The sequence below is a fragment of the Ambystoma mexicanum genome, chromosome 6p (genome assembly GCF_040938575.1).
Source record: "Ambystoma mexicanum isolate Mex_15411 chromosome 6p, UKY_AmexF1_1, whole genome shotgun sequence".
Classification (NCBI taxonomy): Eukaryota; Metazoa; Chordata; class Amphibia; order Caudata; family Ambystomatidae; genus Ambystoma; species Ambystoma mexicanum.
Genome location: NC_090935.1, coordinates 89078098 through 89104528, shown reverse-complemented (window position 1 = coordinate 89104528; position 26431 = coordinate 89078098). Strand labels below are relative to the sequence as shown.

The window sequence follows — 26431 nt, the reverse complement described above, 5'->3', positions numbered from 1 at the left end:
TCGGCGGTGCAGGAAATATCAGTGGTAATGCTGCTGTACTTCCGTTGCCACCATATTACTGCCACATTACCGCACCACCTAACTATGGGTTTTGAGGTAAGGTGGAGGAAAACCTCGAGCAAAAAGTTGTAGTTAAATCCTCCACTTTTGTACCAAAACTGCTCAGCAAAATTGGCAGAATTACCGCCGTCGGTAATTCCGCCGAAATCCCCATGGAGCCCTATGGACTCAATAAATGGGGACTAACACCGCCACACTGCCAGTTGCAATCCGACGGTAATTCTGCCAAACCAAGTGGCAGAGATGGGAAACATTTTTACAAAAAAATTAAGAACGTTTTTTTCACTGGAATACAGATAAGATAAAACATCAACAGTTAGGATCAATGTATATTTATTTTTATAAAAACTTTGTATCCCCTTTTCTTTTACAAACAAATCGAACTCCAGCTTTAACTGAAGAAACAAACATAGATGTTAGCACTTACTTGCTATCAACCCATTTACCGCTGTTCCAGTTAGTTCTTAAACCAACCCAGTATTTCTTTCTTTCTAATTGATGAGATTTCATGAATTCCTAAAAATGACAAAAGAATATGTTACACAGCAATTCCAAAAATGCTTTACTTGAAAAAAGAGTTGCTTATATGATTTCGACCTGAATTTGTGCAGCTGCACGCTCGACAGAATTACCAAGAAATGTGACATTCACAGCTCATGAGACACGAGTGAAGAATATGCACTTTCAGAAAGTACTGGCATTCTGCAGTTTCTTCTCTGCCAATGTAATCAGCGCCTGCTGTGTACATTTCAGTGGGCAACAGATGCCTCCTAGGGAAATACTTGCATTTTTTGCAGTTGGGAGGCGCTTAGTTCACTCTAGGGTTGGCCTACATACGTTAAATATGCCTCCCCTAGTTAGATTATGCTATGAACAGGAGGACAGATCAATACTGATACCCGCTCAAGACCCTTTCCCTGGGGTCTCCATTCGAAATACCGTGCAGAGGAAAAACAGTGCAGTGGATAACTGTCAATCTGGGCTACATTATAATAAGTGATAATTGCATTGTGTGGAACGCTGTTAGGGAGATTTCTCAGAAATGTGCTAATTTCCCTTACCTTTTGAGACCTCCAGCAACTTTGCTGGATTTCTAAGACTTTAATTTTTACCTGGAAAGAGTATGAACCTGTTTTCCCACTCGTTCATGTATTTTGATGTGTGTTTTACTTTTGTGTTCTTTGGATATGGAGTTTTTAGACAACTCCATAGGCATCATCTTTTTCTTGTGTGTTACACAGCCCATTCAGTGCAGTGGCAGAGGGGTGTCTTTCAGACTTCCCAAGGTTTAAATACCTTCTCTGGGACTGACTACTGTCTCCCAGTGCATGTAAAGTAAAATAGACTTTGCTAGTCTTTTTAAATTCATAGACCCAGCACAAACTATCTTCCTATAAAGTGCGGGAGGGGTTGCCTAGCATCCCCTATGTCTAAACTCTCATGTAACAGTCAAATGTTACCCTTTCCTCTTGAAATGGCTGGTGGCAGTGGTTTTAGAACAAACTACTATGATTTTTCCAGACCGCAAACACTGGTAACCAAAAATCGGGTCAGCCATGTTTTTCAATATGGCGCCCAAGACCCCTCTGTAAAAACAGACTCCGGTCATCTTTTTTTGCCGTTTCTTTTAGGAAAGGTCCTTATAGTGTTTGTCTCTTTGTTCGATGGCCTTTGGCGGGCTTCAGTGCTGAAGCTCTCCTCTGGCGGCTGAGTGTCTGGGGTGGACAGGATGTGAGGGAGGTCCCCGAAACTCCCTGTGCTTAGTCTCCTAGGAGACCCGAATGCACTCTGGCGTGATTGGCTGGCTGACTGTCCGGCAAGGACAGCCACTCTGCTGAGTGAGTAACAGCTAGGCTGGAATGAATGGGAGAAAACTGTTTAAAAGCAGGTCTCTGGGACTTGGAAGGCAGAGTGGATCACTGGAACGAAAGAACCGAAGACGAGCTGAAGGAAGACGACTGCTGCAACTCCTGGACCATTGGTTTGCCAGGTGAAGCCCTGCTGCAGGTCCAAATTGCCTGAAACTCCCTCGACAGAGAAGCCCCTTCAAGGACGACTTCTTCTCTTGTGCTGGTGGGAACGACCAACACGCAAGCCACCTGGACACCGTCTCCATACTGGTCGAATTTTCTTCACATTGCTGTTGAAAACCGGATAGCCAGTGAGAAGGATATCAGTTGGTGGACTTTAAGGCACTCACACATTAAAACTGACGTTTAGCCGAGCTTGTGGCTTCTTCCCTGGGCAGTGCAGGAACCTCCCGACATACTCCTTCTTGTCCCCACGACTGAAGCTCAGGAACAGCGAGATCTGCAGGAACTGCCAGGAACAACTGCCTCAGCTACAGCTTTTCTTCATCCATAAGGTACTGTGCAAACGCAGTGTGGAAATCCTTCCTGTCCACGGTGAAAGTTTGTGAAACTTTCCCAACTTTGGAGTCTTGTTCGCTCCTAATCCAACATATAACTCTTTTTCTGGCAAACCACCTCTAAGAACATTGGCAAAGACTTAACGGTTTACTCCCAGAACTATGCTATCCTATCCAAGACACTGAACCATTGACTTTGCCACAGACCTATTGAATTGAATTGCCTCTAGTGAACTGAAACTATTTACCCTGCCTCTGAAAGTAATTGTGTTTTGATTCTTATAAACTTTGTCTTTCTACCCCTTTTGAAGGTTACTGAAGTGCCATTTTGCTCCAACTTCAGGGGAGCCTAACTTGTTCAGAAACTAATTGGTTGTGTACTGTAGTGTATTATAGTGTGATATTGAGATGCTTCTTATCAAGAAACCTTGAGTAAGTGATTGTTTGAACTACTGTGATTGCAAGTCCTTTGTGTAACATCTTGTACTGCTCACATCCCACTGAGATAAGTCTGGCTGCTCAGCCACTGCTACCACATAAATGTGTAGTACAGGCTTGTACCAAAGGTGAGATTGTGCTTACACCTGTAGTCTTAATTGTGTGCAGTGTTCCCAAAGGATACTGCATGTAATTCTGCCTAACAAACGTCAACATTAACACTCACATGCTTTTGGGTGCCCTCCGTGCAAGTTGAATCATTTGCAAAATGGAGTACTAACCGAAGAGTAAAAACCAGCGACATTGCCTGTCAGATTGGTTTCTGCACTCCCTTTTGCAAAAGGTCAAAATGCTGCTTTCTATTTAGACTTAACAATGGGTTCCGACAGAATCCTTCCTTTAGCAGCTATAAAAGATGTGGATTCGATGGGAATATCTCAGTTTTACACCAGCACAACATGTCATGCTGTCGTAAAACCAGGAGTCATTTTAGGTGGAAATGGCAATTCGCGTGTGTGTCCCTATTCCACTTCCAAATAGAATTAAAATCTCAAGGAGTATAGTGGTAAGGCATAAACGGCTTACACTTGGTCTTATGGCTTACCTCTACACTTCGGGACTTGGAAAATGACCCTCAATGTCTTTCCATGTCATGCGCCTGTCTGCATTAATTTTGCCTTCCTAACACCCTGCATACAATGGAGCACCTAAACCTATCTACTAACGAATTCACTTTGGAGTCAACTCCATAAATATTTGCAGAAGGGAATCTTAAATCACATTTGTGTAAATGCATTTACAAAAGATTACATAATTTCATGTGATGTGTGAAGTGCAAAAATAAAAAATGTTTCCCCTCACCCCTCCCCATAAGGTGGGGTGTGCTGATCTCACAAAATAAAAAAACAGGAGGGACAAAAAGCGTAGGATACATAGGGAATGGCATTAGGGCACATTCCCTCATGTATTTTGGCATGCATAGCTGTACTTACAGGGTGGGGTGTTGCACAGGGTGGTTGGACTCATGCATACACCTGGTCTGCCTGCATTTTGCAATGGGTAGGTAAATATTTTTGCCTGGTGCGGGAGGGGGGACGCTCTTGGTAATGTGTATTTACTGTGGTGGCATGGCAGAGGGGCATTGATGGCCTAGCCATTGTCTTGCATGCGTCTGATGCACAGTACCAGCTGTGCTGTTGCACTCAGTGATCGGGGGGGTGCTGGTTCTTCAAACGTCCACCTGCCAATGGGGCACTGCTGTGCCCCCACCATGGCTGTGTGTTGCATGGTGCTTGGATATGTCCCTTGGCTGCCCCCCCCATAGTTCTGGGTCACAGGGGTGGCCTGGGTGCATTGGCACATAGGTGCTGCCGTGGGTGCCTGTGGTGGCTCCCACACACTGCACACACTCACAATGCCTGGCTCATGGGTATTCACACTAGGGGATGGTGTGGTGGCCTGTCCACATTACAATTGGGATTAGGGGGGGAGGGTTGACTCACATTTAGCCTCCTGGATGCCAGTTCCTACCTCCACTCCTCCAACTTCCTCAATGGGGGCCATGTTGAATTATGCTGGTGCACAGCTCCTCCCATGGGATCAGTTCCGATGGTGGTGGTGGTGGCCCTGTTACCATGCTGTCAGTCCTGTGCTGTGCCAGAGTGACCCGGACCCGTAAGTCATTAAATCTTTTACGGCAGTCCTCGCCATCCATGGGGACACGGCAGGCCGCAGTGACCTTTATGCTGATCTCTATCCAGATATTTGTGCGCTGCGGGTACCCAGTCTTCTTTTGTTGGCACCCATAGAGTTCATCCTGGTGCCCTAGCACCTCCTCCACTCGGTGAACTTGGGCCTGCGCTGCCTATCCAGGGCAGACTTGCCCCTAACACACTCCTGTGACATATTCCGTGCACAGATTCACAGGATGGCTTCCAGGGGCTCTGATATTTGGTGTATTGTAATTTCCAACATGGCTGCTGCTCTGTCTCCCGTGGTGAAAAATGTCCCGCGGCGCTAATAGCGTGTGCTATTTGCGCGCATTGTGGGGTGTTGCCGGCGGTAGCGCTTTTTGCACTGGATTTTCGTATAGTAGCCCTATTCCCGGCACTATTGGCATCAGACGGTATTTGTGTTATCACTGTGAACATGTGCGAGTTTCCGCAGACTCGTGATACGGCGGTTTCTGCACAACTAATCCCGACGTTAACGCTAATAACGCTCGACGTTAATAATGCCCATATACCACCCAACTCATGATGAGGCCCTTGGACCTCAAAACGAGGTTGGCGGTAACCTGTCGGTGCTATCGGCCGGTTGCCGCCAACCTCGTAACACCATTTCTGGCACCTAGCTTCCTGGTGCCACTTTGGACATTACAAGTGCAGGCAGACCGGGAGGATAGGTGCCGGAAAATGTTAGTCCCCATTCCCATGGAGTCCCATAGGACTCCATGGGAATGGGGACTTGGAAGCCCCGGCACCATTGCTAACAGTGCCAGTGCTTCAGTGATGAGTCTCCTACTGGGGCCGCTGCACCCGGCCGTGTCAGACCTGTCGGGCGCAGCGGCCCCGGCAGACAGACTCATAGTGTGGCAGTCCGGAAACAAGGGTGCCGGAAAGCTTACCGGCACCCTTGTTTCCGGACCGCCACACTTGTAATGAGGCCAATTGTATCCCTTTGCTGACTTTTCCAGTAACATTTAGTTACTGTTACAAGTTCATCTGAAGGGCTGGTGGCAGTGTACCTTTTTGCATGACTTTTTGGGGACGTCAACCGCAGGCTGTCTTTGCAGCTGCAGTAGGGGAACCAGGGGTCACCATTTTCCTAAAATTGTGGCTGTACTTTTTTAAGTCCTGTTCATGAGGACTTTTCCTTACTTGAGCCTTCTTCTACCTTTTGATTTAAGTGTGCTACCTTTTATTCTACAGTGATATTACTGTGTGAATAGAACTTGCATGACTTATTTCTAAAGCCTTAGCGGATATAAAATAAATAACTATGTTTATATAACTGCTAGTGTGTCAGTGTTTACTTGAACTGATTGTATGCTCTAAGTACTGTGTGCCTCACCACAGTCCTTCTCCCTCCTTAGACTAAGCCTGGCTGCTCAGCCATTGCCACCAAACCTTTGGGTGGTTCAGGCCTAACCTCTAAAAGATGTGTAAACACTGGGCCTCATTACGACTTAGGCGGTAAGGGGTTTACGGCGGCGTAAACAGCGCCGACCCTTACCGCCTGATTCCGAGGTCCCTTAGCGCCATGGAGGTTTTAACACCAGGTGTTGAAATCCATGGCGCTAAGGGACCTTGATGTTAATTACGCCACCGTAATTTACGGTGGCGTAATTAACGCCTTCCCCACTCCCATTATGCCCTATGGGGCAAAAATGGGAATGGGGAAGGGTAAATGGGGATTGGGGACTTACCGCCCCGCCAACCTCGGAATGGGGCGGTAAGTCCGCCAACCACCATGGCGTAAACGTAGTTTACGCCATGGTGGTAAAGGTACGACCCAGGCGGTAACTTACCGCCTGGGTCGTAATGAGGCCCACTGTCACCTAGGGTGGGCTTTTCCATGTTCTGTCACAGTAATAATTCCCTCTCAATAACACTTATCATGTTTTCTTTAAAGGCATGATAAAGCACGAATTATACACATTTGTGGCTAGACTGGCATTTGATGCAATAGGCCTAACCATTTCTTACTATGGTATGCCATTTTTTACTGGGCATATATGATACCCTAACTATAGTATTATAGATGCCCAGTAAAAAATGTCTTACCACAGTAAGAAATGGCTCCACTTAGTACACCAAAATGCCATGTAATAACACTTATCATTCTTGCTTTAAAAGCATGATAGAGCAAGCATGGAAAGTGCTATCATGTGGCTACACTGTCATTTGATGCAATCAGTCTTGCCATTTCTTACTTTGGCATGACATTTTTTTGCTCTCCATCTATGATAGACGAGGCATAATAAACATTACAACATGACTAGACTGACATTTTGGTGCAGCCGGTTTAGCTATAATATCTTACTATAGAATGTCATTTTCTACCGATCATCTATGATGAAGCAGGCATGGTAAGTGTTATTATGTGTCTGGACTGGCCTGCATTGGATCAGCCAGTTGAAATATGCTTTCTTATTGTGGCATGACACTGTTGTTCTTATGTGCAGGTTTGGAAGTGTTTTCTTATGGTATCAATACTGGCATTATGCGCAATATGAGTATGTTCTTAAATGGTAATACTGTCATATATAGGTACAGTCAGCATCAACATGTATGGGCACAGGCAGTGTGAAAATGCTTTATATACTGGCAAAGATTTTGGGAAGGAAAAATGCATTGGGAAATGCTCCTGTGCAGTGTTAGTGATTTGCATTTATTGGATTTGTTATGAATTACCCTACAAAGACGATTGCACACTGTAATTTAGATGTTCTTTAAGAACATTGTTAAGGGGTTTTGATCAAACGACGTCTAGGCATGCACAATTTGTATTTATTTAATAAAGTTCTTTTTATGAAGACCACCAATTTAACAATATTGATTCTGTACAGCCTACTTCACCTTTGAGGACAAGAATCACACATGTTTGCACAGAGGCTCATATACCACTCACAGGTGCCACTTGTGTGGTCTCTCAGCGCTCTGGCAGTTCTGTGAAAATAAGAGGGGGGAGGTGGGTTAGTGGGAGGAGCGGGAGAAAGAGCAAGTGAGCTGTGATGTGTTGTTGGTAGCTTCAGTTTGGATGTACCGTTTGCTCAGCTTGGGTGCGCGATTCTGGTGGCGGACGTCATGTCGGATTGTGCAAGGTTGTGGGCGCTATGTCTTGTTGTTGCTGTGTTGTGAAGTGTGTGCGGTTTGCTGAGTTCTTATTTTTATTTATTTAAACTTATATAGCGCACAGCAGCCCTGGGGCATCGTGGCGCTGTTACAGAATACTTGCTTGGTACAGGCTTGCATCAGATAACCAACAGTGCAAACAATATTGACAATCGTAGGACTGTACATGTTCCTTGTTTACAGTGCAACAGCATAACAAGACAGAAAAAATGTTGCAGGTTACATAGTATTGACAAAATTAGTTGAACAGTTTGGTTTTCAGCATTTTGCAGATGACTGTATAGGTTTTTTATCTCTGAGTGCTGTGGGGAGGGCATTCCAGTTTGTGGGTGCTAAGTGCTGAAAACTGGAGCCTCCTGCTTTGGCTCTTTTGAAGGAAGGGACATAGATCTTGTTAGTGAGATGGGATCTCGTTGGTCTGGTTGATGAGCTGAGGGTGATCCTTTCAGATAGCTAGGGGGGTGGGGCGTTGTGTAAGAGGCATTTGTTTGTAATGGCCATGGTTTTAAAGAGAATGGGCCTCATTACGACCCAGGCGTTAAGGGTTAACGCCGTCGTTAACCCTTAACGCCTATTCTGATTTTAACGGCTGCTCTTAGAAGCCGTTAAAATCCATGGCGCTAACCTGCCATGATGCTAATTACGCCACCGTAATTTACGGTGGCGTAATTAGCGCCTTCCCCACTCCCATTATGCCCTATGGGGCAAAAATGGGAATGGGGAAGGGAAAATGGGAAATGGGGATTTACCGCCCCACTCACCTTGGAATGGGGCGGTAAATCCGCCATCCACCATGGTGTAAACATAGTTTACACCATGGTGGTAAAGTTGGCGCAATTAGCGCCTGGGTCGTAATGACCCCCAATGCCTTCTTTAACCGGCAGCCAGTGTCTGTCTTTCCTTGCCTGGGAGATGTGTTCCCTTTTGGGAATACTCAGTGCTGCTCTGAAGGCATTGTTTTGTGTTACTTGTAGCTTGTTAAGATTTTTGGCAGTGGTGCCCAGGAAGAGGGCATTACAGTAGTCAAGCTTGGTGTTGACTGTGGCTCTGGCAAATGATAGGCAGTTTTTGGTTGAAAGGAATGATTTGACCACATTGATAACTTTTGTGGTGAGTGCAGCAGAGGAGGCTATGGCACTTACCTGGCGTGTCATGGACAGGGAGGAGTCAAGGTAAATTCCTAATGTTTTTACTGCTGATGAAACAGTGATAATGGTATTGTCGATTTTAAACGTGCTGTATTGGGGGGAGAGTTTATTGAGCGTTTTCTTGGTGCCTATCACAAGGATCTCTCTTTTATCTCCATTAAAGCAAAGGCCGTTGGCTGCCATCCATGTTTGGATGGCTGTGTAGATATTAATTAAGGACGCACAGTCTTGTTCGTACATGCCAGTTAGAGGGAGTAGGACTTGCGTGTCGTCGGCATAGTTTGTGTAGGCTATGTCAAGACGATCAAGGTCATTGAAGAGAGGGAGGGTGAAGATGTTGTAGAGGGTGGGTGCAGTACATGATCCTTGTGGGACTCCACAGTGTATGGTGGTGAGAGAAGCACAAGCATAGTCTGAAAAAGACTTTCTTGAGGAAGGACACAATCCATGTTATGGCTTGCGGGGAGAAGTGGGCCGCGTTTTTTAGTTGCTAACCGGGAATATCATGATTGATGAGATCAAAGGCAGCCGACAGATCTAGCAGGAGGAGGAGTGCCGGTTTGCCTTTGTCCATAATGTCGCCAAGTTGTAACATAAGATCGAGAAGAGCAGATTCTGTCCCACGGCCTGGGCAGAATCCAGATTGCCTTTTGCCTAAGATCTTGTTTTCTTCCAGAAATTGCTGGATTTGCATATAGGCAACCGTATCCAGGATTTTGAGCAAGAATGGGATGGTGGTGATGGGCCTGTAGTTGTTAGCTATTTCAGGGTCTAGTGAGGGTTTTTTCAGAAGTGGGCGAACCCAGGCTACTTTTAAGCTGTCGGGGACTGTATTGGAGTTGAAAGAGGCGTTGATGAAAGGGGCTAGGGTTTCTGCACAGTCTTTGGGGGTCATTGCGACTTTGGAGTTGTGTCCGGGCCGGGTAGTCAGAATGGGGACTTACCGGGTCATTCCAACCTTGGAGGACCCGGTAAGTCCCCATTCTGAAAACCATTCCCCATTCCCATTTGAGCCCCCATAGGGCTCAATGGGAATGGGGAAGGAGCTAATAATGGGTCTGCAAATTGCGGGCCCTTTATTAGCTCCCTTGTCCTTTAGCGGCTCCCGCTAAGGGCGGCTGGTAAAACCAGCCGGCCTTAGTGGGACCCGCTAAGGGACCTCGGAATGCGGTGGTAGGGGGTTAACGGCACTGGCATCCTTACCGGTGCCGTTAACCCCTTACCGCCAGCCTCGTAATGAGGCCCTTTGACTAATTTGGCTGGGTAGGCATCTCCTTTACAGTTAGATGGCCTAATTTTAATTGACTATCAACCTCATTACGATTTTGGAGGTAGCCATAGTGCTATTAGCACCATGGCTGCCTCCAAACCGGGCTCCATTACCGGGTTCCTTCAATGAGGAATAACCGGGTCATTCCAACAGGACCCGGTAATTCCTCCTTGAAGGAACCATTCCCCATTCCCATTTGAGCTTCCATAGGGCTCAATGGGAATGGGGAGGGAGGTAATAACGGGCACATTACAAATGGCCCGTTATTAACTCCCTCTTACTCTCGCGGGACCCGGAAAAGACATCTGGTTTTACCAGACATCTGTTCCGGGTCCCGCAAAGGGAACCTTGTAATCAGCGCTCCCGTAATGAAGGGTGTCGGTCCCGTACCGGCACCCTTCATTACGGGACCGCAAGGGTCATAATGAGGTCCTATGTCTACTACTTCGGACTCAGTAACTTCCCTGAAGCAGAAGAGTTTTATTTTGTCTTTGGTGACCTTGCTGTCAGGGTGGGATGCTAACATGATGTGTTTAGAGAGGTTTTTGTGCTGCTCATGGATCTTCTTTTGCAGGAGCTCAATATTATTTATCAAGGCTGTTTGTACACAAGTACGCCATGCTTTATCTTTACCGATCTCTTGTGAATTGGTTGCTGGAGTGGATACTTCTTTAAAGATGGCAAAGAGCTCTTTTGATTCAAAGGTGGCATTGGTGATTCTATAGTTTTACAAAGAACATTTGGCTGTGATCATGGCTTTCTTGTGGCCAGAGTTCTGTCTAGATGTGACGTAGGCTAATCTTCACGGCTCTGTCTAGATGTGACACAAGCTTATTTTCAATATTCTGTCTAGATGTGATGCAGGGTAATCTTCACTGTTCTGTCTAGATGTGACGCAAGCTTATTTTCAATATTCTGTCTAGATGTGAATTGTGGTAACCTTACAAATTGAGGCTACATTCAGAAAGGCTACCTTATACAAGTGGGGTAAATGCTGACTATGGCTAATAAGCAACAAGTAGGCTGAGTGCCTGGAGAGAAGGGAATTGGGAAATGAAACAGGTGGGGTAGTTAATGGAGTACTGTAATGACTAACAGAATGCTAATGATGTGAGATATTGTTAACTAACACAGTGCGCCCAGATGCAAGAGATGGCTAAGCAACACAGTGGGCCTCATTACGGGTCCGGCGGTAACCGTGCCAGTGCTACCGGCAGGTTGCCCCGGGACCGTAATGATTTACCGCGCCTGACTTCCTGGTAACACCTGGGGATTACAAACCCCGCGGTCCGGGAATTCAGGCGCCAGCACATGATAAGTCCCCATTCCCATAGAGTCCTATGGGACTCTATAGGAATGAGGACCACTATAGAACCGGCAATAGTGCCAGTGCTTCTGTGATGGCTTGCCTACTGTGGCTGCTGTGGCCAGCAGTGTCAGCCCTGTCAGGCACAGCAGCTACAGCAGGCAAACCCGTAGTGTGACGGACTGGAAAACAACAATGCCAGTGATTTTACCTGCACCATTGTTTCTGGACCGGCACAATTGTAATGAGGCCCAGTGTCTCTAGGTGTGAGAGACTAAGACAATTGGTTTATATGACATCTTCTGGGTGGTAGTGAACTAAGAGAAATTAGAGAGGTGGGGCACTTTAGTGGGGTGCAGTGATTGCTGCACCCCCTGCCTGCACCACACTTATCTTGTCAGTTACTGCTGGTTGACTGCTGCTGGCATTGAAGAATGATTAATACACTAGTCGCCTGAACATCCACCATGGATTGAAACATGTATGAGGGTTCAGGAAAATCAAAGTTAAATCAGAACATTTCACATTATTCTCTCGATTACTTAGTCACTAGAAATAAACACTTCCTCTTTACCCACTAGACATGTGAGCATCTCAAAAAGCATTCCAGAAAACTAGATTTAAAAGATAAGCTATTTGACATCCCTACATGTAAATCACTTGCAAAAAGTACATGCATGTTTGCTAGATTCCCTTCAGTGGTGTTTCTATTTCCGTAATGTGTAAATGTGAGCATTTGTCATTTTAAATGGGCACATAAAGTTGGTAAAAATGGGGAGCAGTTAATAACCCTTTCCACTGATTCTTGAGTAGATCAGCGCCAGTAACAGAACAAGTGATGTAACCAGGGAATTACTTCAATTACATTATTTGTTTAGTCATTTAGACAGTGAAATATCCTTTTGGCTCCCAAAATACCTCTTTTGTGCTTGGGCATTACAGAGAGAAGTAGTAAGGGGATCTCCCAATATACACAAAATCAGACCTAGGGCCTCAATCCACGGATGGCGGTGGACCAAGGGCTATTAGCACCTTGGTCCATGCCGGTAAAATACCGGCACCGCCTTGGTGGAAAGGGGAATTACCGCCATATTCCAAGGTTGGTGGGGCCGTAATTCCCCCTTCCCCCATTGCCCTTCCCCATTCCCATTTTTGCCCCATAGGGCATAATGGGAATGGGGAAGGTGCTAATTACGGCACCGCAAATTGCGGTACCGTAATTAGCTCCCTGGTCCCTTTGCGGGTTGGTTTTTAACGCCTGCAAACAGCAAAGGGACCTCGTAGTAAGGCGGTAAGGGTTTACCGGTACCGGTAAAATACTGGTACCGGTAAACCCTTACAGCCTACCGTGTAATGAGGCCCCTATTCTATCAAATCTATGATTCCAGAAGCACATACATTTCTGAAATAATTACTAATTTCCCATATTGTCAAGTCAATTTATATGCCCCCTCAATACTTTCACAAATAAAAAGGGCTGGGATTTAATCTATTAACTGTTAACTGTTAGAGTATAGTTCCCTTCATTCTCTATATTTTCCATTAACATTATACTTACATAGAAATAGTCTTTTGGCTGTCTCACAGACAGGTGGGTACCATCTTAACGGCTGGTTCCATTCTCCCGCTATGGTAATAGGGGGTGTCTCATGGACTAGTTCCTTAGGATCGGTCATCCAGGTGGCCAGGACACGGCCATCACTTTTGGTTCCAGTTGAAGGGGGTGGACCAGTGCGGGAGGTTCACACCGATGAGGGATCCCTGGGTAGTGGGAGTGGGGCACCCAATGGAGAGATGCAGTATCCCCAATCCCATTGTTCTCTTACCCCTTCCTATCCCATCTGCCATCCAGGAAGCTTACACACCACCCTTCCTACACAAACACTACTACATGGATGGAGTGCTCTGGGGGAAGACAGATTCACGCCCAGCCATTTAATTTGATATGTCCAAACATCAGAGTAAGGCAGAGTCAGGCACTTGCCTGTAACGACTCACACCTGAGTCCCATTACCCTTCCCCACTGGCATTAAAAGCTGGAGCATGAGAGCACACTTTGAGCAAGGCAAAGCACCGGAAGGAGCAAGTCTTCCCAGGTGGCAGCTGAACCCAGAGAGGGAGAGATGACGAAGCAAGAACGGGGTGCAAGGAGGGAGAAGCCCCGGCCCCTTTTCGCAAGTGATCGTTCTACTCATGGAAATTGGAAAGCAAAAGGTGCAAGGCCAAAGACGGGAAACTAGGAATTGCTACATGGTATCCGAGGCCCTTCTGCCCGACCGACTGAGTCAGGGAGGAGCTGCAGTTGCTGGAGTATCGTCCTTGGCTCCAAGAACAAAGCTGGCAACAAAACACTCCATACAGCCAGTGAGTTGGAGGAAACTGTGCAATACCGGTCTGTGTGAAAAGGGAGGTTGTGAACGGCAACATCGTTGCGAGACAGAATGTTCATTGAAGCATTTGATGAAAGACGCAAGTGAAAGACAGACGCTGAAAGAAGTGAATCAAAGGCCTCTTTTGAACTGTGCATTGAGATATATTGTTGCAGAATGGTCCAGCAACCGTGTGTGCACAGTCGAAGGTCTCTGATAAAAGTATCTCAAATAGAGGCAAATGTGAAAGCGAAAGACATCTTTGGATGGAGAAAATATCGAAGTGGTCCTTCGATGGTCTAAGAAAAGTCTCTAGCACAATCGAAAGTCTTTGATCCTGAGGAAAATCCAAAGTAGTGAAAGATAGGCTTGTGGCCGATCGAGGGGAGACTACAGTGACTTAGAGGCAAGACAAGGGGGTCCGAACCAAGCTGAGGGAGACCTGGGGTGGACATCCCACCCAATGTTTACCAACAAGAGAAGAGAACTTTAAGTTGATAAATCTTTTTTTGTTGAACAAGACTTTCTACGACTGAGAGACTTTTTCTGTGCAAGCAAGAGACTTTGTTTTAGAAGGTTCTGGTGTGCCTTAAGAGACTGCCTCCTTCTGCTAGGAGAAGTCAGAGTGTGCTCAAAGGTTTAAGTGGGCCACCTTGCCCCATGCTGAAATGTGGGGATTGGAAGGTTATAGTTCCACAATCCCGAATTGCTCCATTTTCCAGACATATTGTTTATTGCACATTGTTTCTTTACACACATCATCATCCCACCCCCTTTTAATGTCTTCAGTAAGGTTTTGGCAATGGGTTTTTTAGTATAGGCAATTTATTTTGACAAGACTTGACTAAGAGAGCATTTTCTTTGATTTGATGGTCGAAGAGGGATCCTGATGACTACAGGGCTGATGGTCAGGCATGTCCCAGTAATTGGCCTAATTGGAATCAGGCAAACCAGGCGAGTGAATCACACCTGAAACCCCTTGATGGGGCTCAGGTATATAAAAGGTGGAGCACCAGAGAACTAAGAGAGAGACGCTGGGCCGAGAGAAATGGCAGGCCAAGAGAGGGCTGCCTTGGTGGAGGCAGGACGGCCACCCCAACCTGCAAAAAGCCAAAGGAGAACGGAACGCTGAGATGCTGAAGGACTGCACAGTGATGCAGAGTGGAAATGTGTCGCAAGGTAGCCGTGTCCCTAGGGTGCTGGTAAAGGTGGGAGAAGGAAACCATGGAGATTGCCGGTCCCTTTGCTGTGGACAACCAGTGCTTGTTGCCCTGAATGGAAGTACCAGTCCAGGGGTGTCTGAGGGGCAGGCTGTGAGACCCGGACCTGAGATATAAGAAATCATCTTAACGAGAAAGTTAAAGAAAGGAGCGCTACGACCAGTGAGTTACAGAAAATGTGAGAAACCCTGTGCGCGTGTGTAATTTGCTGGGTTACACAGTATCGGAGTGGTTGCATGCAAGCGGCAAGTTCTCGAAAGCCTCCAATCAAAGCAGAAGAATGAATTGAAATGAATGCGATGTTAGACGTGGACTTTGCAGAAACAATACATCAGAGTGGTCACGTCTAAAATAATTATACGTGTTCAAAAATCTCTGATCAATCAAGGATACTAAGAAAGTTATGTGAACTGTTAATGCTGTGAAAACGAGAATGAAAGCTGTGATTGAGCAGTTGAGGGGAGTCAGTGAAGTGTGAGAAAAAATGACGACTGAACAAAAATAAGCTGAATAAGTGGAAGTGAAGGCTTTAAATGAAAGCTAATAAAGTGGAAATTGGAAAAGAGAGCCAAGGAAGTGCCAAGAAAGGGAAACCATTAATCTATGAATTTGGGAGCTTCGGATTTGGTTGTGCGCTGCCAAACCAATCTAATTCAAGGGGGCAGAAAGTTGTGTAAGGGTAACTGGTTGTGTGACCTATTATGGGTGGGTGTGCACCTTCCAACTGTGCCTAGAGCAGGAAACCCCAACAAATCCAGGAGAATGGTGAACACAACCCTGGAACAAGATAAAGATGAACAGTGTGAGGTTGTTTTGTGAACCATGCTTGAAGCTTGGGGAAGGGAATCTCAAGCTCCTTTGGAACATTGTTTTATGAACCAGTGCTTGAAGCTTGGGGAAAGGAACCCTGAGCTCCTTTGTAACATTGTTTTGTGAACCAGTGCTTGAAGCTTGGGGAAAGGAACCCTAAGCTCCTTTTGAACTTTATATACTAAAACCAAGTGTACTTGAAACTTGGGGAAGAGAAACCCAAGTCCTGACGGAAAATTTGAAACCTATAATTGTTGGAACTGTATCCGAATTGAGTGGCAAGAGGGGGGGTTTGAGGTTCAGCGCAAGGATCTAATATATTTGGTTGGAGTGAGTAAAGCTGCAGGTGGATGCAGGAGGCGCGATTTGCCAAATCTAACGCCAAGTAAGGAACCAAGTAAACAATTGTTTTGCAAACACACTGCGCATAAACACAAATTTAGTCCAAAGTGGTATAGTGAATTTAATTGTCACTGAGGTAGCCTGACACGTGTTTCGGGCACTTGCCCTTCAACTGAGGCTACAGAGTTGTACATATATACACATTTTTGATACGGGGTTAACCAAAAACAAGAAAAAGAAGGAAAAAGTAATTTTGAAACCAAGGTTGATGCAAGGTGTGGGGACCCAAGGTATCGGTGCATCCAAGGTGAAAGACCACAAAAACATACATTAATAGTACGGAAACACAAGATTTTTTGGTACATCATATCAAGAGTCAAGTTTCCAATTTTTAAACAAATTTCAAAGAGTCACAAAACAAGACAGAATACAATCAAACGCAATTGCAAATGAAAGAATAAATAAAAAGAAAAAAACGAAAAAACATACCATATGTATGAGTAAGATTCATCAGGTCAAAGTGAATTGGGGAAAAAGATTAACCAGAAAATCATTAGCTGGGAGGTTCTAAGCGGGCCATACATCATTTGGATTGGTGTTGAAAAGGGAGCCTTTTTACCTGTGAGTTAGGTGTGTTCAGTGTGAACTGAGGTAGAAAACCGTAAAACTAATTAGGGCAGCATATAAATTATTACCATGAGAAATTGGAGCTTACAATCATTTGAGTATTGAAATACTGGCAAGGTACTTACCCTGATTAGGGTAAATGAGAGAATAATTTAACATGCGCTCCACTGAAAGACAATAATGGGCGCAGCTAATTAGACAAATCCACATCTGTAGTCAAATAGCATTTAAAATCGAAGGCAAGTGCCAAAATGGTACCTGTCACTTGCAATTGCACTCAAGGGTTTATATAAAAGCGTTTCCGCGTATCTTTAAGGTAGAAATTGAAGGGAGAGGCCGTCCAATTGGCGTGTGTCCAAGATGAGAGGGAAAAGGAAAAGGTAAGGAGACAGATTAATTGGCTGCGGGTGCGTGTCTGGCTACATAATTGCGAGCCGCGCAGTCCCTACCAACTAGGGATCTGCGTGAAAGTGTTGAACTCACCAGCGTCTCCGCTGAATGGAACGAAATGGAGCCGGCTGGCCGCGACTCATACTGACATTATTATGTTAGCCGGCAGACGTAAAGCGACCGCAGCCGTACGTGAAGGGACGTGCGATCGCCATCTTGGTTGTGTGTATTGAGATGTCGACCGAATAAAACGAAAGACGGTTAAAGAAGGGACTAGAAGAGGCGAGCAATGCACAGATGTACTCAAAGTGAGCTGAGACAACAAGTTCACTTTAATCAATTACAATAATTTGCAATAAAATTTAACCCAGCATTGTGGTGTATGTTTAAATTAATTAAAATTAACAAAGCCCATGTGGGTAAGTGCCGAGTAGACACTTTAGAATGAAAATAGAGGAGGCAAAAGATAAAGGCCTGACTTTTCAAAAGGAGAGAAATCAGGATTCCTTGGACAAGCAAAGGGCAGATGATACATAAGACACTCAGTAATTCAAAACAAACGTAGAGGAAAAATCATACCTTCCTGAACCCTCTCATATGGGCACTTAGAAAAATTTTTTTAGGAAGGGGAGAGAATTGTCGGCAGCTAGATGTATGGCACACGAAGAAACCCCCGCATGGGGAAGGAGGAGGGTAAATTTTGTAGATTACATACCAATTGAAATAAACATTCTATATATTGCAAATTTGCTCATAAAAACACAGACAGTTCATGATCTGTATTGAGGCCTTGTATGACCGTGCGAAAACGACAAATGAGTCGCGCTTCTAATTGGCGTAGTTTCAGAACCAAATTGCCACCTCGTTGTGGTAATGAAACCTTGGCCATCCCAGTGAATCTGATTTCAGCCTTGTTGTCCATTTGGTGGACTTGTTGCCAATGTACAGATAAAGGGTATTTGGAATCTACTTGAGAGATGGAAGCCAAGTGTTCCCTGATTCTAATCTTCAAAGGCCGAATTGTACTGCCAATGTAGCGCTTCCCACATACACAAAGGATGCAATATACACAGAATCTGGTATTACAGTTCATGAAGGAGTTGATTGAATATCTACCTAAATGGCCAAAGTCTAGTTGCTTAGTTTCAAGTGCGAACATGCACATGGAACACCCCCCACATTTACGAAAACCAGTTATACTGGCTAGCTGTAACCAAGTTGGTTTGGATTGTGGGTTGGACATAAATGAAGGAGAGAGAATGTTTTTAAGATTGCTAGCCTTGGTGTAGATGAAATTTGGCGAATCATCTACCCAGGGGGTGATATCTCTGTCCAATTGTAAAATGTGCCAATGTCTCTTGACTATGCTATACAGTTTTGAACTCTCTGTGTTATATTTGGTAATAAATTTCAATTTGTTGCTATGAGTACTCTGAGGGCGTACTTTGGGAGTGAGTAAAACCTCTCTCTGCAGAGATTGGACCTCCAGTTGAGCTTTGTCAAGGAGGTGACTATCATAACCTCTTTCCAGAAAACGGTTGCGAATAAATGAACATTCAATTTTAAAATCCTCATTTGTTGAGCAGTTGCGTCTAGCACGTATAAATTCCCCTTTGGGGATATTGCGTGCAACCGATTTCTTGTGGCAACTGCTCGCATGAAGCAGAGAATTAACTGAAGTGGATTTGCGAAAAGTTTTGGTTACCAGTTTACCATCAGAAATCATAATAGTTAAATCAAGAAAATTGATACTACTGGTGCTAACAGTCTGTGTAAACTGAATTCCCCATATGTTGGTGTTAAGATAGTTCACAAAATCATTCAGAGTGTCACAGGAGCCATTCCAAATCAGAATTACGTCATCTATATATCTTTTCCAAATATAGATATATGGTGAGAACATAGTATTTGTAAAGACAACCATTTGTTCAAAATGATGCATGAATATGTTTGCAAGGGCTGGGGCGTAGTTTGCCCCCATTGCTATTCCAATAAGTTGGCGGTAATAAATGTTGTTGAACAAAAATACGTTGTTGGAGAGAGCACACGATAAGAGATCTTTAATCATTTCTATGTGTTCATAAAATGAGGCAGAGTGCTCCCGGAAAATATGATCAACACTAATGATTGCTTTCGCATGCTCAATGGAGGTATAGAGTGCTTTGACATCAAGTGTCACTAGTAACATGTTTGGAAGTACAGGTAATTGATCCAGTATGTGTAAAATGTGCATGGTATCTCTGATAAAGGTGGGGATAGAAGTCACAAGAGGAGCAAGACATTCATTAATGTACATGGAGATTGGCTCAAAGATCCCACCACCCCCACTCAAGATTGGTCTTCCTTCTGGTATTCTGGTAAAGGGTTTGTGAATCTTGGGCAGGAAGTAGGCAGTGGGCATAATTGGACCATTTACAGTAAGAAACAGTTTTTCAACATCTGTTAAAAGGCCTCTGGTGTACCATTTGGCCACAAGTTGGCTGACTGTTGCCCTGAGTGTGCAAATTGGATGTGTATATATGTACAACTCTGTAGCCTCAGTTGAAGGGCAAGTGCCCGAAACACGTGTCAGGCTACCTCAGTGACAATTAAATTCACTATACCACTTTGGACTAAATTTGTGTTTATGCGCAGTGTGTTTGCAAAACAATTGTTTACTTGTTGGAACTGTATCCTGAACTTGGGAAAAGGGAGCTAGAGGCTGCTCCAGACTTTGTGTTGAACACTATTGATTCAAATAAACCCACACTGCATTTTTGTATTAGACGTGAGGGCAAGCATAGGTTTTGACACAGACAGACATTTGATTTGGACTTACGGACATAGACTTTCCTTAGTTTCTTTAGGTAGGGAAATCCCCACCATAGCTATAGGGCAAGTTAGGCATGTCATCTATCCTGATACTTAACAAAGATTCTACTGTTACATTCATAATCTGCTGTCTGTGTCTTCTCTTGATCCCATGGCTGTTTTACACCTGTCTGCTTTATTTTCCACTGAAGAGGGCATGGGGTTTTAACTCAAGGTGGGCTTCTCTACCAGAGCACTGATTGGAATCAAAATGGGTCCAAAGGAAAGCAATGGATCCCCTTCTCCTTACTATTTTCAATTCTTCTTTTTCTCCATCTACCCATGAATCAATCAGCCAGTCAGTTATGGAGTGAGTGTTTGAGTCCCTTAAATATATGGGCTTGGCCTTTCATAGATTAATAACCCCTCCCTCTGGAGGTGTGTATCATTACGTTAATCCAATTGGTCAGTGTATTTGATTGGACAATTTTCCAAAAGTGGCATCACACTTAACCATCCTCTTCGTACTCATTGAGCATATTAATAAAAGGGCTGTCTACTGGGAATTAACTTCTAAACCCAGTGTGAGGAGCCAGGAATGAGATTCGGACACAGGGGGTTCAGGGTTTTGGCCATAAACATTTATAGACAAAAGAAAAGGGGGTTGGGAAATGCCTTTCTGGCCCTACACTAAGAGGTGTTTTCCTACCTCAAACAAAACTAAGGGTCTGTCGGATGTCAGAATGTCCAAAGCAAAATGTTCCGTGCCCAAAGTGCTTTTCTGGCCCTCATGTTCTAAAAATCAATTCTAAGGTGAAAAGGGAACATGTCTTTGGCCCTGAGCAGTGCACAAATGTTCAAAAGGAAATGTTTAACATGATGTTTCTACTGTTTTTCAAGATGCTTTAACACAGTCTTTACTAGTCCTGATATATCCTACTTAGGACCTCTTTAGATGAGATATTTCACGCACACTTGTTCAACTTGTCCTTGCCTGGTGCGTTTCCCTACCAGGGCTTTCGTCCATGAACGCACTTGCACTTGGATCCACCTGTTATAGTCCCCTGCCAGGGTTTTCTTATATGAACACACATGCAACGGCCTGCTATACTCTGTCAGGGCTTTCTCCAGCCAGCGTATGATTGTCAGTTTGTTCACCAGTTTAAATCTCACGGCATCAGGCATGTTCCTGCAACAACTAGAGCTCAGCTTGTGCTCTTCGCCTTCAGTGATCTGCATTGCTCAGTACATCTTTCTGATCCTCGAAGCACTTGTGTATAGGTGCATTGCAAATGACCAATAAATAAATCTATTTCATCAAAGTACTTTCGCATTTAGGAAAATAGAAGCCAGTTCTTGATAACTTGTATGCCAAGTCTGAGACAGAGTTCTCAGTGATCTTGAAAGGCAAGGCAGTTATTAATGACTTGTATGCAAAGTTGGGTCAGTGTTCTCAGTGATCTTGAAAGGCAAATCCATTCTTGGTGCAGAGCATGAGAAGATGTTTTCAGTCGTCTCCCTAGTTGGGTAAGGGGGGGTATACAACAGGCCATAAAGGCATGGGGAATGGACGGGGTATCCACAAAAGAAAAAGGGGAATACCATGTCTCATCCGACAATGTTATGCCACTCCCCTGAGGGTTGCCTCCCCCCATGTATCCTCCCTCATATAGCCGCCCCCAAGGTCAGGATCAGGTAGCGGCTTCTGTCCCCTAGTCACATGGGAAGAGGTCACCTCTGGGAAAGTAGTGATGACACCATTGGATTAATCACACCAGTTTCCCCCCATTGAATATGCTGTTATCTTGGCTATTAATACATTAAACAAATGTAATTTTCTAAAACATCATATTCCTCACATGTGATCATGTTACTAATCAGTCTGAATTCAGAACAACATATGATATATGTGTGACAGTTGTTTGTCTTTTCCACTCACAAAGATTGTTTCCTCAGTGCATAATAAAGGCCTTGCTGGCGCAGATGCTAGGATATATGACTCACTAACACACACAGTTTCTGTGCAAAAATGTCCACATTTACCTATTTTGCATGATTTAACAAGTATCAAAAATATCATTTTACATTCAGCTGATGGAGATTTTTTAAATTATTTAAATTACAATGGTACTGTTTTTTTCATAAAACATTTCATTTTTGATTTTGTTATCATACATATTTAAATTATTGTGGGCAAATTTAATACAATAATAAAACAAAGAGGCAGAAAGCAACAAGAAAATCCCTGTGATCTGTTAGGTGAGTTTGCAGTTTGTCTAATTTATTTCCGCAATCTCCGAGGTCCCAGGATTCGCCATGAGAGTTAAGTGGTTCCAGAACAGAATAATGACTGTTGTTAGGCTTCTGTTGTTCCCTGATAGTGTGGTGTTCCATCTCTCATGAGGATTCAGGTCAGGGCGACTTGTAGATATCATTCCTCTAAACAGGGCTCTTTTGTCTGATAAAGCCGGGCAGACCATCAGAACATGGTGAAGAGTCTCATTTAGATTTTTACCTTGAACAATTTTCAAAAAATAAGCATTCTTCGACATTTCTTTCAAAAATTCTAAACACAAATTTGCATTTTTTTTCTTATTTACAAAATATTAAATGACATCCCTGGTTCCTGGCCTGGGCATGCCCATATGGTATCAGCTTCTTTGAGGCTCAGAGCTTGGGCATTTGGGACCTAGAGAGGGCAGGTCTTCATGGTAAAGGTCCTTTGAAATCCAGTTGCTTATATCGATTTGTCGGCGAAGCTCCCTGACACTAGAGTAATTACAGCCACTTTATGTCACTTTAGCCAGACTCCAAGTCTCTGAAGGTGTGAATCGCATCCTCCTATGAAGACCTGTCTGATGGGAAGATCTTATTTCTTGGAGAACAAACCACTGCAGTCCACATCTCAGAGCAAATTAGTTTTATTTTGAAGGGTTTTTCCATCTAGGCCTTGAGGCAGATGGAAGCTGTAAAGGGGAAGCATTTATTTTTATTACCCAGACTTGTTCTGCAAACAAGGCAAACAAACAGCATCATACAGTTTATGGTTGAGCTTCGAAACCTGTATTTCTCTTCTCTGAAGCAAGTCATCCCCCTCCAGTTGCTGTGGGGCAAGGAATGTAATTTGCCTCCTAAACCAAGGTTGCTGGCTTCATTCACCAATGTAGCATTTAAAAGTAATTTTCTTTCCGTGTTGCAATTGTTATTTTAAACAGGGCAACATTGTATGTTTGCTATCACACTCATGTCAAAGACTTATACTGCAAGTTTATGTAGGTTTATATTTGTAATGCTTATTCCTCATCCTCTAAAGGAAAACATACACAATGCAAGCAACGATTCATTTTTTTTACTTTTCTATAAAATACTTTTCCTCCCAGATTGGACTATTCAACTTTAAATAAAAGTCACTGGATACTTTCAAGTAACTGAAAAGATTTCATTTTGTGCCTTGTCATTTACGTTGAACATATACTCTTGTTGTAGATCGATTGTTGACTTCTCAACACTTCTTTGCTTGTGCCTTTCAGATGCTGTGCCCAGGATTCAGTTCACGTATTGATTTTAAAATTAGGTGTTTTCCTTTGTATACTTGTCTTTGGGGTAGATCACATTATACTAGATAGACATCCACCGTTGGTTATAATATGGGTGGACCCGTTGATGAACGCCACGTTGGCGTACCATCAAATCATTCCGAACCAGGCTTAATTCCTCCAGAACCTTTCAATGAACTTGGTGAACTACTCAGTCATTTGGGAACCAGTTTTGATCAGCTCCACCAAAGCTATTTAATCACAACATATAGAAGACACTCCAGAGTGGACTGTATTTTCTCTACTGTGTTGCTATTTATTTATGATTACCTCTTTGTATGTTTCTCTGTTTTCTGTTTCCAATGTCGCTGCCCTATATAGATATAAAGCATGTCAAGCAGTAGTTCACTGTCTGTGTGTTGATCTAATTTCTTTTGTGCACTCAACTCCTGCAACCAGCAATAATAGGATATAAACATTGGGATCCACCCCAGTCAATACATTCAATATGCACTACATCTAATACCTGAGCTGCTTTGGCAGTTGAGATTATTAATGATAATACTTGTATCTACCGAAGTTGTGACTTACAATTCCTAAAATTCTTTTGAGGCAAGGTAGTGTTTTCAGTAGCTGTACATCAATCTGTAAAGTGCCATCTTCTTTTAGTTATAGGGAAGTGGCCATATTAAATGTCAACAAGTCCGGCAGACCGAAAAGTGCCAGGAGGAGAGCAAGGAAAGCTGAGGAGGTTTAGCCCATTGTTGCAGCAAGAAAGTATCTTATATTTTGCTAGGCAGGTGGATATTATATTCAGTGGGTGTGAGTGACTGAGACATTTTTTAGTGGTCAGACAAAACACTTGTTGCAGTGAAAATTTCTTATAATTCTATGTAGGCAGGAGGAGATTATATTCAATGACTAAGGGACTGTACCATTTTTTTGTAGCTAGACAAAATTTTAGTTCCAGGGAAAGAAATCTTGTAATTGTTGGTAGACAGGAGGAGATCAAATTCCAAGGCTTTAAATATATGTTGGTGCCCAAATAAAATACTAGTTACTGAGAACATTTCTTATCATTCTTGTAAGGAAAGGGGAGATTGCATCCAGTGGCTATGAATGACATTGCAATTTTTAGTGGCCAGACAAATACTACCAGCAAAGAAAAAGTATTATATTTCTTGGCAGGCAGCAGATTATCTTTACTGGTTGAAAGTGACAGCAGTGTGTTATAGTGCTCAGACAAAATACTAGTTTCATAGAAAAGGTCTTATATTTCTTGGTATGTAGGAGGATATTATATATAGTGTATATTTAGTGTATATATCTGAGGGCGAGATCTTTTAGTATCCAAACCAAATACTAGTTTTAGAGAACGCTTTCTTGCATTTGTTGATATGAAGTAGCTGAGAATTCCAGATCTTAGTGCCCATGGAAAACGAGTGTTGCTGATGGTATCAGGCTTCCGCCTTCTTCGGAGTGAAACTAGACTGATATGTCATGGTACCATACAGAGAGTTTGGACAAGTTTAGTGGACAACCTGTGCACACACTAAAGATTGTGTCTTTTTGAACCCCTCACCAAAAGACTTTAGTAAACCTCCCTAACACCAAGTAATATTGATATTAAATTCAGCAGTGGCTTGATGCATTTTCTACATGTTGCTACCATATACAAAACACCTCCCTGTTGGACGTCAGAGCAGAGGTGTCCAAGGGATTAACTGAGGTGCCCGGCACGTTAGAGGATCCGCGGGCTATGCGTTGGCTGTAGTCATAGTATTCGGCTGTCTGCCACTTGCAGCGATGTCCAGCCCATGCAAGTGAGGTGCGGTGGAATGGGACTGGCCAGGGATGCGTTTTAATCTAGGAGACAAGCCGCAACCTTTATGCCTCCCCGACAGCAATATCTCAGTAGTAGGGTAGGATGTCTGGTGTGCGGCACAGCCCGCGGTGTTGCAAGTCGTGGGGCTCCCGTACCTTGTATCCTGGTAACGGGATGGCGCAGTACCTCACGGCACTGTCTCTTTGCATCGCAGCTGGATGCTTCACAGGATGTCTGCAGGGTCACCCAAGGGGGAGCTCCCCTCGGGCCATGCAGCCCTCAGCGGAACCCAGTGGAGAGCCGGTGGGGTTCAGGAGGTGTGAGGTGCATCTTGAGTGGGCGCCGGGAGCTCAGTCCAAAAGTGGCGGGCTGCTGACTGGGGCCCTGCGGAAGTAGGGCAGGCAGGGCGACCCACCGTGTTAGTGCACAAGTATACGCTGCAGGGAGATCTGGGGGGTCACGAATCGAGCTGTCACGGTGCAGAATGGTCCGTGAAATCCGCAAAGCAGCATTTTCTCTGCAACGGTCCCCTCCCGGGACACACCAGTCGAGCAGCACTGGATGGAGCTACACACTCAGGCGGCCATTCCGTATGAGCGTAACAGCGCAACCTCAGTTAGTTTCTTAAATCTAAAGGTAGGGCATTCCATTTATCCGGGGCAGCTGCCCAGAAAGCCCCCCTTCTTACCAATTCAAGTGAGGTTTTCAGAATTTGCAGAGTTTTTGCATTGTTTGAGTGAGGGAGCTCACTACCGGTTTACTTTTTAGTCTGTCAGCAATATAAGCGGAGAGAGATCCATTGAGGGATCTATAAGTGATAGTAGGCAACCTAAAATCTATCCTCTCCGCAATAGGAAGCCAGTGCAGTTTTGTTCTCACCTCCGACACATATGCAAACTTTTGCATCCCCATGATCGCTCTAATGATGCTATTCTGCACCACTTGGAGTTTGGCGAGTTCTGTTTTTCCCACCCCTACAAGAAGTGAGCCGCAGTAATCAATTTTAGAGGAGATGATGGCTCGAGCAATCGTTTCACAGCCCTTTTTTGGGTTATTTTTAAAAAAAAATCTTTTTA

General features: G+C 44.2%; 1 protein-coding gene across 2 annotated transcripts in view; it reads right to left on the bottom strand.

The window, feature by feature from the left end:
- CD72 (CD72 molecule) overlaps positions 1-26431 on the bottom strand; it is a 196254-nt gene that overhangs the window by 91525 nt on the left and 78298 nt on the right. For both annotated transcript variants that reach the window (XM_069626763.1, XM_069626762.1), the window contains exon 6: positions 488-576. In XM_069626763.1, the coding sequence (XP_069482864.1) occupies positions 488-576 (89 nt within the window). The remainder of the gene's footprint in view (positions 1-487; positions 577-26431) is intronic.